Consider the following 13420-nt stretch of genomic DNA (forward strand, 5'->3'; position numbering starts at 1 on the left):
GTGTGGTTTCTAAACGTGTATGAGAAAATACACATTTCTTCTCTCCTCTTATTTTATCTGACAGATTAAGAAATTCTCACCTTGATTTACCAGGGTAATTGCCTTCGGGGTTATTATAGTTATAAGAATAATAAGTGCAGCTTTTAAGTACACAGTTTGTAGTATGCATAATAATATGCATCCATGTCTGAGGAAACCATAAATATACTACGGCCCATTAAAAACAGTGTCAACTTACTTTTTGAACAGGTGTCGGTCCAGCATTACACCATCTGATGTGGATTTGAGGGTGACCTTCAACATGTCCATACATTCCTTTAGACGTGGATCTCCTGTTCGAAGTCCAGTGGCCTTCAGTGCCTGAATGCATATGTAAACAAGATATTTCCATGAGCTCAAATAACGGTTAACAGCTAACTGTCTATGGCATTACTCATTACTATCATCAATCCCAACACTCTTATAAGGGGATTTCACTTCCTTTGTTGGTGAAGTTTGATAAAATGGCCTTGGTGTAATAAAACATGAGTCTGTTTCCCCCGTTTAGTGGTGCAACAACACAACCGTAATTATATGCACTGACCCTTTGGTCATACTATTGCAAAGAACGATGACCTATGAACACAAAACAAGGTACAGCCAATAATATCCGTCCTTCAAATACAAATGTGTGTAAGGGGTGTGCTGTCACTCACGGTAATGAATTTGTGAGCTGGGATCCTTTCCTGGCCTTCAGCAATACTGTAAAACAGCAGGTCTTCCAAGCTGGGCATGATGCCAGCCTTCCTTCTCCTGGAACAAGAGAGAAAAGTGCATTGAGTGATCTGACCTTAATCAATGACTTCTACTGTACCATGATAAAATATACCACAATCTACAGCAACAAGAAAAGACATATTAGATCAGCCTGGAGTGTATTTTAATGTCATGTGTTCAAATATACTAAGAAACCATAAAAGGAATTTAATTAGTTGGGGTTAATGTTAGAAAATATAACCATGCAACAACGATTAACAGAAAAAGAGTGAGTCAGTGAAGAGTTAAAGAGCCCATGAAATTACTTAATTCTTGTGCTGACATTTTTTATTTTTTTTTATTTTTACAGAAATTTGGGACAGGACATTGGGCTTGATGAATGCCATTTATATAACTCATATATTATTATTACATAACATTTTTATTTAGATCATATAATTACATTTATATATTTATATGTTTTATTAAACAATTTGAATGATCATTGAATTATAGCATTGATAAAAATAAGCCTATTATTAACTATAGGAATAATTTGTAATGAAAGGAATGTATTAACAATTCAAAAATAATAACAAACTAATCAATAATTATTAAATAATTAAATAATTAAAAATAAATAAAATAATTATTATTATTTATAATAATAATAATAATAATGGTAGGCATTAGTTACACTTTGGTATAGAAAGACTATAAAAGTAAAATGTTTTCAACAATTATTACAAATATGTAATGGGTAAATATATATTTGGGTTTTAAATTGTTACACTGCGAAAAAATAAAATGGTCATTTGTTTTCATTAAAATATCTTAACTACGCTGACATCATGTTCCAGGTCTTCTGTGATGAAAACACGCATTAGCAGTTGCACAATACATGAGTGTAGATTCACTCTTGCCAGGGTCTATTAAGAGCTGACCGAACATAGCTATTGCATTATCACATTTAGAAGGCTTTGAGTCTAATGGAGCTCTACATAAGCTGCTGTGGCACTGAGCCACAACACACAGTCTGGCCAGGACTGTAGTTCCCAGCAGCCTGCCAAAACATCCTCTCACAGAGCACCAACAGCCCCACCTTCCCAGAAGTCCCAACACATCACACCACCAACATTTCCAGAACCTCAGAATCCTTTACCAAACTTGACTTACATTTGCTCTGTTCATTTTCCTAGAGATCATTTGATTAGGTTTCATTTGAATGCTTTTTTTTATTATTTAAATACACATCTAAGGGTGTCATGGGAATGGCACAAAAAGGTGATTTTGATCGTTTGGGATAATTTGTGAGGAATATGAAACATAGAGAGGGAATTTGTTGAGAAAGGATTGATAGAGGTGAAAGACTGGAAGTGACAATTCAAATCATACTTACACACAAACAAACAGCAGACAGAGCAATGAGGGAGAGAAAAACATGCAGAATCAATGAGAAACATACAATAAACAGATCAGTCAAATCAATTATGACAAACTTAAAAACTGATCAAACAATCAAAAATCTTTCATGATTGTATAATGCATTAAATATTCATTTCATTTCATTAAAGAAAAATGGGAAAAATAAGTTTTTTATATATTGAATGAGAAGTGGATTGATGTAAGTAAATTCCAGGGGAAATGTAGTAACTCTCACATATGGCGGGAGTTTGGGTGGAAGTGCCTTCAGATTTTTATTACACCAAAACAGAAAGCACATACTGAAGACGGGGACACCAAATGTTGGACACAGTGTGGGTTTTGGGAAGCCATTACGGCCAGGCTTTGTGGAAGTATAAAACAAAAGACCCTTCCCTTGTGGATGGAAATGTAAATGTTATTTTAATCTCTCTAAAATATATTTTCCACATCGGAAACCAGTGGACCATTTCCCACAGTCTCCATGATAGACCAAGAACAAACACTTGAAATTATTTAGTATGGAGTTTGATTAAATATATACCGGACCTCCCCCGAATTGTGAAAATGATTATTGTTATAAATATTATTTAATATTTTGTATTATTTACTACAATCAATCAAGGTGAACTACATCTGTTTTGAAATAATGTACTGTTGCTTAAGCTGCTACATCAAAAAAGAAAAGAAAAAAAGAAAGGATTTTCATTTTAACTCGTCCCTCAGTCAGGAAAGAATGAATAAAGAAAAAAATACTGATAGATTAAACAACTTATTAGGAATTATTCAGTAAAATCTGTTTAATTAGTTAATCATCCTTTCTTTGTTGGGACTATTTTCTTTTAGTTGAACTACTGGTTACGTTGACAGCACTTTACTGATAGTTATGACTACATATGATATTTTTCAGTCTTTCTTTTCAGAATACAGGGTTAACCTGCTCTACGTGATCGTTACATCAAAACAAAAAAATATCTGATATAACCTATCACATTATCAGATTATCATACTAATCCCATGATGCCAAAAATATTTGCTTTCAGTTTGTAAAGTATTTAAATTTTTACTGCCTAAACCTACAAAATGACAGATGAGCTGACACTATGTTCTGCTCTGATTGATATTTTGCCACAAAATGCATCCAAAATATTCCAATAAGAGAACACTAAATGCATGAAAATGACTTAAAAAAATTCACAAACAGAAAGATCTGACAATGTAGCCCACAGACAGCTCAACAAGTCATTATGCAAAAACCCCAACTATCTGTTTTTACAATTAAACTGATTCAGCATCTATACTACGCAGACACAGGGCTGAACAAAAATACATTTCATTTCATTTGAAGTGAGGTCACTTAAAGTAAATAGTCAACAACCTGCGTTACTTGACAAAAAAATCAATTGTGTGCTCATCAGAATTGCAGTATCAGCTTGCAGCAGAATCAGGTCTCTAGATCTGTCTAATGAAAGCCAAAGCTCCCTGAAAAGAGAAATGGATGAATCATCGGTGCTGGACCTATGGGATCTATTTAGCAGCAAAGGTCTTTGGTGTTTAAAACAGTGCATCTGTCTGACTCTGGTCCAATCTCTTCTTCTTTCATCACTTGTTTCTCCATCTCTGCAGTGTGTGTGTGATAATGGGATTGTCAGAGAGCCTCATCGCCCTCCTGCAGACTTAATAAAACAAACATTGCATGCCTATTCACACACCACTGACGGCTCACAGAAGACAGGGCCCAACACCTAACCAAAAACCACAGGCTGTGCAGACACTGTGACCTGACAGCAGGGATTGTGGAATTTTCTTATGGCAGCACAATTATTATAATTTTTTTTTTTAACTACAAACAACTACCTGTTAAATCGATGTGTTTAAGTACAGAAAATATACAATTAATCTACATTCTATCATCTTATTCAGAAAATATAAAGATCAGAATAGGAAGATCAGAAAATATGAAATGTACAACAACAAAAATCCACCATCTGGAACCATTTTATCCAAGAAGATGGCATAGTCTGATGCAGATTGTTGCAAACAAAGATTAAACACTTTATATTTCATTCACGTTTCAAGTGAAGTGTGATCATATAACGCATTAAGTAGGATGATGAAACAGATTTTGCCTCTGTTGACAATTCTACATCTTTAGCCTATATCACTTATGTTGGGTGCGGTGTCTGATTTAAAGTTTGTTACCAGTTAATAAATGGTCAGTGATGGGTTAAAGGAATCAGCCAAAACTTGCATCCGTACCACCAAAGTCTACCGGATACATGCTCACACGACAGCCGTTCCAGGCATAAAGGCCATCATTTACTAGGAAAAATGAGAAGTGGATTGGACACTATAACTGACCATGCATTTGGCTCATTTGAGACACACAGGAGAGGAAGTATCTCCATAGATGAGGCATGTGAAACTGAAAATATATATTCACTATCTTGCTAACTAACTGTTTTTTATTGCACCACTGGTCAGGTCACATGGCAGTCGATTCTGTATACCGCACATTGTGCAAACTTAACAGTTGTTTATTGATCATAGATGAGACGATGACCTTCAGGGTAAGTTTGTCAAACCTCCCAGTGGAATTAATGGACACTTGATGCTATATATGTCTTCTGTTCTTCCTGTTCATGAACTCGCTCAAGAAAGATAGATACTTTACAAACTACAAGTTCCCTTTTGGCCCACAATTCAAAGATTCTAAAGCAGAAGGTCTTGCAGTGAATTCATCATAATCTCTGACAGTGAGACATAATGAAGGTTTTCATTTTGGGCTGAACTACCAAGCTGGTTACTAGGATATACTTTGTTACAAAACACCTTCCTTCACACTTGGTTTAAAAAACTCACTTTTAACAGATGCAGAAACATATAAGCTGCTGTCTAAATTATCTTCAGCTGACAGCTCTCAGTGAAAACTAAAAAGATCGGCCAGTGTAGTTTTTTGGTCAAGAGTTTGTTCTTGGTGGGGGATCTGGATAGGACAGACTGTAATCTACATTTTCTGCTGCTGACACAGCGGTATGCTGCTCTAAACCATGTGCCAAGTGGAAATAGGAATTCTGGATACAGAGACACACTCTGTAGGTGAGGCCAGAATTTAGCACTGAGATTTCTTTACTAAACATTTACATAACTAAATACTTGCAACACCGTAAATCTGGGTGATATATCCATTATTCACTATATTCACAATGATTTTGGTAGAAATATAAAATGCAACATTGTGAATTTTATAAAGACTATTTTATTCGGATATTCAACAATAAATCGGACATTCGACAATAAATCTGACAATTTTCTAATTTTCTTTTTTTTACTTGACTAGTTCCAGAAATATAAAAAGCCAGAAATATATTTAAAACAGAAATGTTTAAAAGCATCTCAGTAGCACGGATGAAAGTTGGTAAGTTTGTTAACAGGTCTGATTCAGTTCTGTAAATCAATTTAAACTGAAGCTTAAGTGAATCAGTTCAAATTTCTAATTTAACAGTCCATTTCATCATTTAAAAGTGCCATTTTTCATGAATTGAAATATTTTAATAATAGGTTAATATAATTGTTAATTAATATAAACAGATAATAGTGGAGCACATTTATTTTTTAATTCTTCTCGCATTAAAATTTGTGTGTACTTTGGCTGAAATTATTTCCTGCAGTAATCTTCTTCAGAAAACCATGTTCTTCAGAAATCATTAAAATACACTGATTATTATCAATGTTGAAAACAGTATGTATCGCACGCTTAATATTTCTTGAAAATCATAGTAATTTTTTATGATTCTTTGTTCAATAGAAAGTTCAAAAGAATAGCATTTATTTAAAATCTAAATCATTTCTAATATTACAAATGTCTTTACTGTCAGATTTTAACCAGTGTCAGGCATCTGCTAAACAAATATAGACATTTATTTTACTTGTTTCCTGCGTTTATCATTAAAAAAATTGCAACGTTACAGTCCTGTGCCAAATGCAATGTGAAGCTCTAGAAGACTGTGGAAACTTCTGTTACACCTCTATGGGGCCCTAGGGGCGAGAAAGCATGCACCTCTGTACCACGTGCTCTCAGGAGAACAGTCTCTTCAGGTTTCTGGTGTCACATAACTTTACTGCACCTGCCTGCCTGACAGCAAAGGCTGACAGGATCAACCTGTCACATAATAGCTTTAAATGCAGGTTTCAATTATTTATGTTTGTTCACTTTTGGCAAGAAAATCCCAGCAATTTGTTTACTGACTTTTGAGATTGAGGGATTAGTTTCTACTGACATGCCAGACAATCAGTCCATTTTTTACACTCCGTCGTCTTAGACACAATTAGCTGAACTGTCGGAGAAAGTCTGAGTGCACCTATTTAATTCATATGACAGGAGGTTAGTTGTCAGCAGTGAATCAACAAACAACAAATGATCATAATTCCACCAGTAAAGTAACAGTTAGACACAGAGTTTCAGTTAAATGCCTGATAAAAGTGTACTTTAGTGATCAAGAGCACAGATGACATACTTCTGGTACACATGACATACTGTATGTTTTGGGCCTCAGGGTGAACAGATATAACCCCTCAATGCTTGATATTTTCACTGAAAACATTTCAGTTATTTCAGCCTCATGGAGATAGTTGGCTTGTGTCATTCTGAAAGAGCCATGCATCATGTTACACATGGAGACTGCAGTTTAACAATTGCACGTGTTGCATTGTCATTAAAAATGACTGATTATTGATGAATGGGGTTCTTTTAACGGTTGTGATCTAAAACCTAGTGAGCTGCCTTAATGTCTACTGCAGCAACAAGCAGCAAGTGCCTACAAGACTTTACTACATATACAAAAATAGTAAAAAATACAATTATAAATAATACGAAATAATAAATAATATAATAACACAAATAATAACACAAATAATAAGAAAAATATTTTTCATTTGATGATTGATACACTCACCCTTTATATTTTCTAAATGCATCATATGGATCATCTGTGCATATGTGGTCCATTTTTACATTTTTGGAGCTTGACATTTTTAAAACGTGATGTTTCAGTTTAGTCCACTTAAAACCCACTAATTACACTTTCGGTCTATCTTACTAGATTTTGATAGAGTCTTACTAGACTCTAATGCTTCTCAGAGTCTGTAGCATTCATGCTCACTAGTAATACAGCCACAACACCAATCAAGATGGAACATAATTGAGTGGGATAAAAATAAAAAAACAGCTAAGTGCTGAAAAATAATGACAGAGTGCTCTACTAAATAGATCAATCCACAAGAGCCAATCCATTAGAGACGGAGCGCAGAAAAGCCTTCTGGGATCCCCAAGAGATGAACTGACATCCCACGGATCAATAAGAGAAATGTGAATGACCTTCAGAATGGCCTTGCTGAAAATAGTGATGTGCAGTATGAAGAACATCATTTCTAATAGCACATACAATACCACCATTCAGTAATGCATAGCCTATTTCTGCATAATCCGATGAACAAAACAGTTTGCAAATGAAAGTAACGTCCTCTTTTGATCATTTTAAATCAGTTCTAGTCATTAAATAGAAACTATATCAGAGCAATTCCTCAACAAACCTCGCTTTCACACTTTCATGATAACCTGTTAGTCTAGTTGTCAAGGAAACAGCACTGGTGTGAAGCTCAGAGTCTGTAACCGCATGTGTCTGGTGTCTGTGATCGGCTTCACGAACAATCCAGCAGCCTGTGTCCTCGCATTCACCCAGAACATCAGCAGCTCATCATTCACCTCTCCTCACCTTTGAGCAGAATATCACCATGACAACACAAGAAGCAATATCTAATTTCCATAAGAATCCAGAAGTTATTGCTTCAAACTGGACGATGTGTCAGATCGCAGCTTCTCATTGCATGTATAAAGCCATTTAATGAGAAGAATAAACACTGCAAGGCCATGATGAGGATATGGAGGTATTACATCATGATTACATTCTCAAATGATCATTCTTCTCTCTTGATATCATTATCAGCCATTCAAAAACCTCACTCCATTACGACCTTACAGCACTTTTAATTGTGTAATCTGCTGGAGGAGTGCAACATGTTACTAAACAGGATTATGCATCATCAGTTTATTTATGCCAGGTGAACAAATGCCCAGCGTTTCATTAACAGAAAGTAAAAGTCATCTATAAGGAGGAGGGCAGAAATTCTCACAAATCTAGCAGAAAATTACTTTTAATTTGACATTCTGTCTGGAAAATGGATGTTGTATTGCCCATCTTGAGACAGAGTGGCATTCATGAGAAGATGATCAAGCTCTCGATTAAAGTCTCTCTTCAGGGACAGCACGGGCCTTCTGCGTCATCTTATGAATAATCCATATGGACAGACGAGCAATGAGTCACGCACACCGTGTGAGCCGTGAGCAAACAGAAGAGCGTGAGGAAAGGATTGCTTATACAGCAAGGGAGGATTTTTTGAAACTTTCATATATAGATCTATAAATATGGAGAAAACTGCTGCACTGAAAACAGTTTTAATGATCTCCCCATGTGCTCTCTGTCTGTTTGCGGAAGTGCATTATTGACATTCCACAGCCGGAGTGTCATAATCTAGCAGCTGATAAGAGCCACCACCGCCGCCATTCCCATCTCCAACCTCCATAAAGTAAGCAATAATAGTCATTTCATTTTGATTCATCTCAGTGACTCAAAATACAAGTCTTATTATGCATTAATTAATATGTTTTTTGTAATCTACATAACTACTAAGATTCCAGAAAAAACTAATTTAATCATTAAAACCTCACCTCAGTATGACTTTTACCAAGCTTCTGTATAAAAACAGGAGTAGCCTACATAAGTTAAGATATTCAATAATGTACGGAACACATTCATAATTGTTACGCCCATATTCTGGAAACTAAAGTCCCATTCACACTAACTAGGGCCGGGCTGATAATATTGATTAATTATTTTTAATCTTCATTTTGATTAACCAATATTCTTAAATTCCATTTTTAGTCTTTAATGCTTTCTGTTAATTCCTGAAAAAAAACTAGACTAAACATTATTTGTAGCACGCCTCGCATGCAATAAACAATATGCATTGTGCCTTCTTGCATTTAAAGAAATGCCAGCTTTTAAATTGACAATTTTATCAATATATGTAATTTTGATGCTCTTTGAAGGGTTACTCCCTTCGCTTCCCAGATTGTTATTTACTTGGCAGCCGCGCCACAAGGATGCGCGATCTTATTTCAAATCAAAGCTAAATACACGTAGAAACACAGCACGTCTGATGGCAGATGGAGTATTCTGACGATGACTTTTCATACCTTTTCTGAACCTTGACACTGTTATTTACTTGGCAGTATATGGGACATCCTACAGGTTTTCATCCAAAATATCTTAAATTGTGTTCCGAAGACGAACAAAGCTTTTACGAGTTTGGAACGACACAGGGGTAAGTGATTAATGACAAATTTTTCATTTTAGGGTGGAGAATCCCTTTAATGTGGTGGATGCATGCATGAATCTTTTCCTCTTTATTAGCATTAAATAAACATTAATGAACTGTTAAGGAAACATTAATGAAGGTATGTTTAGATGTATCCGAACGAATATAAAGTTACAATCGAATAAGAGCTATGCAAATCAGAATAAAATAGATTTGTGAAATTAATGTCAATCTCCAACCCTAAGGATTATTATACTTTCAAGAGTTCTTTGAAGTCAAGTTAGATTCTGGTTGCCTGTAAATTGTTTTTTTTTTTTTTTATGTTTCCTTAGCTGGAAAATAACATTCTGAAAGATATTTTGTATATTATTTAGGTGGTGTGAGCTTCTCTGTTATCACAGATTAAATTTTTTTTTTTTTTAGTTCTTTAATATGGATCATGAACTAACTGTTCCGATTTATTAATTTTCTTTGTAATATTAAATGCTCCAAATCATTCAGTTGGTTGACGAAAATCAGAACGTTCGGAACCGAGATGCTTCGCTCGATTACTTTCACTCACGAACGATATGCTTAGTTCTTTAATTTTATTCAAAACGAGACGCCTGTCGCCTGATTCAGTCGTTCGAGCCATAGACATCATATAGATGTCTATGGTTCGAGCTGTTTCGATTAGAATCAAAACTCGTGAAGGGCGTATCCCTTCAGTAAGCTCAACCAATGAAATACTCCCTAACAGACAAAACACTCGAATACTATTGGTTCGTGATGAATAGTTGGTTTTTGATATCAGAACAGGAGTCACGCCCTCGAAAAGACGACATTTAAGTGAACGGAAAATGCGAGTCAGTGCATTGTAGTGAAGGAGACCTATTCACTCATCTCTGTAAAGACACAATGTCACATCTAGACGATGCCCTACTTTACAGTAATGGGGTGTGACCATTAACTTACCAGAAATGAACACTATATACTTGACCTACACCAATCAAACTGATAACATTTTATTCTAACATGAAGTATACTACTAGTACACATGTTCTCCACCCACTTGCTGTAAAAGTGTACACACAACGCCACGTTGTCTGTCTTTCAAGGATATTCTGGCGCGTGTGCTAAACACATGCTATTATATACTACTAACCAATAGGATTGAATATCTCATGCGTCATGACCAAATTTCGTACCTATCTGCCGTCGCTTCCTGGACGGACTCCTCTTTCTTCACCGGTTCTGTAGAGTCAATCGATCCTTCGGTCTTTGTACATAGGAATCTTCTCCCAGCTAAAGGCAGACAGAAAGGTCTTCCATTGCAGTCAGACTTTAATTTAGATATTATACCAGCCGGATAAGCAGCGCTGTAGATGTACGCGTTTGGGAAAGTCTTCTTATGCCCTATAATGTCAGAAAACAAACGCTTTGGGCTGGTTTGAATCAACTCCTTCAGCACAAGTGAAGCCCTAAACTGTAACATCTCAATCCTGTCGAGCTAATTCAGATTAATGTCTTTATTTTTTTAAATAATGCTAGAAGACCACTTGTAGTTCTAGAACACAAACACACTGATAGTGTAGATTTTCAGTGAAGAACACCAAGCAAAAGCGCTCGGACACGCCCACCTGACGAGCTATTGGACAACGTGCTAATATATGCGCGTATTCTATCGCATCATTGGCTCAATAAAACATATTTCATTTTTGATTGCCATGCATCACATCCTGCAATGACTCACTGTTGCATGTTTTTTTCTTCTGATTTTGTATATCGTTTATTTCAGTATAGGGATGTGAATGTTTATTGTTGTCATGTAAGTATTCGTGCATTTAACTTTTTTTTAGATACTAACGCTGTATTATACTATATTACTACTAAAATAACTTCTAACTTTTTTAACACTCCATTGTCGATGATAGTATTTATTAATATTCTGAATTAGCATTTATTTTTGTATTTTATATTTTTTATTTGTATCTGTATGGTAAATATTTCTATTTTAATTTAAGTTTGAATATAGTTTAACTTAAGTTAACTGACAGTGCAACCTTATACTTTAACATGATGTTTTAATTAATTGCATGACATTTATAAATAGTAATCTAAGCTATTTAAGTCATTTATGCTCCTTTTTCTTTCATGCATCATCTCATATACCTCTCAGTATGTTTGTGACCTCAATGGAAAAATGAATGAGAAACTTAAGAGTCATTGATGCAATACTGTCCTTTTGGAAAAAAGACAAAATACCAAGAGCAATTCAATTAAAAATACATGGTGCTTTATGATGCAATGATGTCATTTGCAAGTTAAGCAAACTTTATGATGGTGAACATTAGGAAGGAGTCACTAAAGATTAAAATAGTTTACTGTTTTGGTCTGACATCGTATTATTTTGTGCCACAATAGTGCAACAGTAGGCCTTTAGAAGTAACACTTTCATGAAGCACTGCAAAATGACTGCATCTACTTCCATGAAGCACTACAAATGACAATATTGAGTCAGCCTCAAACATCTCAGAGTTAGTTGGGTTTGGCTCATGGTTCAGAAAACTTCATTACAGATTTGTTTTTTTGTTTTTTCTTGAGAATGGGAAAGCTACTTCTTGATCCATGGCCACTGAAAAAGTGGACGTCACTGTTTTGCTTTACAACAGTCCTGGCATACAATCCTGCACAATTTTTTTATTTTGACCATCCAAAGAAAAGAAAAAAAGACATTTTGTTTAGAATAGTTTTATTTTCTGTATGGGAATTCTTTTTAGACCACATGCCATTGCCCTTGAGAAAAAAAAATGATATGAGTCATTGAGGCCTTTTCATTCTAGTAACTTCTAAACTTGAAAAAAAAGGGCCTGAACCAGAAGGAAATGTAGCCTTTCTCGCCCCCTACTGTCACAGAGAGATAATTACACAATTTCACATCTGGCTTTAAAACAAAATGCATAAAGACACATGTACAGTATAGTGTGATGCTTCCATCTTGTGGAGAAGTGTTGTGAACTGTACGCAGATTAACCCCGGAAATAACCAAACATAATACAATAGTAAATAAAACTAATAAAGTCCACATACAAAAAATAAATAAAAATGAAATTAAATGTAGTACTTGTAAATAGTTCGAAAACTGAATATATTTTAAAATCTAATTTATTCCTGTGATGCAAAATTGAATTTTCAGCATCATTATTGTCACATGATCCTTCAGAAAAAAATCTAATATGCTAATATGCTGCTCAAGAAACATTTAGGGGGTTAATAAAACTTAAGGCTTTTATTCAGAAAAATGCATTAAATTGATAAAAAAATTACAGTAAAAGCATTTACAATGTTAAAAAGGTTTAAAATTAATTCTGTTAGTTTGATAAGAGAATCCTGAAAAAAAATGGTTTCACAAAATATTATGCATAAGTAATTGATATTTCTTTATTGCATTTTTAAATTAAGTCCAAATCCTGTACAAATGACGCTTTTGCCAATGAGCACTTCATTTCTTAGTGCACTAGGGGGCACTATAAGGTGATTTTCTCCTTGGACTCCATGCAAGAAAACAATTCGGCTGTTTACTTTGAAACTTTTGGATAATTAATCAAAATTTTAATAATTTCAGTCTCCATATTTATCTCTGTAGGGGAGGCAGTGTAGACAAATTGTTTGCAGTTTCATTAGGTTGCAGGCATTACAGGACTTTTTAATACGTTTGATAGATGAAGGCAAAATGTTTATTTTTTTCCACCTGAATTTTTCAAAATAAAACCACTATGACCCGAATGACGCTTGATCAGGCAAGTCGCCGTGACCGGTCTGTGACATCCGCGCGGAGAGGCTTGAT

At 35.0% G+C, this 13420-nt stretch overlaps 1 protein-coding gene across 5 annotated transcripts in view; it reads right to left on the reverse strand.

The window, feature by feature from the left end:
• Positions 1-11202, reverse strand: part of LOC132095450 (glutaminase kidney isoform, mitochondrial-like) — a 42053-nt gene extending 30851 nt beyond the window's left edge. For 2 of the 5 annotated variants that reach the window (XM_059500448.1, XM_059500447.1), the window contains exons 1-3: positions 10782-11201; positions 696-792; positions 239-360 (exon numbers count right to left, since the gene is read on the reverse strand). In XM_059500448.1, coding sequence (XP_059356431.1) covers positions 239-360; positions 696-792; positions 10782-11068 — 506 coding nt within the window. In that variant the 5' untranslated portion in view covers positions 11069-11201. Of the gene's footprint in view, positions 1-238; positions 361-695; positions 793-10781 lie in introns of all 5 variants that reach the window. The other 3 variants (XM_059500451.1, XM_059500450.1, XM_059500449.1) reach the window with 2 other exon arrangements.
• Positions 11203-13420: the final 2218 nt, after the last annotated feature.

Source organism: Carassius carassius, chromosome 19 (genome assembly GCF_963082965.1).
Source record: "Carassius carassius chromosome 19, fCarCar2.1, whole genome shotgun sequence".
Lineage (NCBI taxonomy): Eukaryota > Metazoa > Chordata > Actinopteri > Cypriniformes > Cyprinidae > Carassius > Carassius carassius.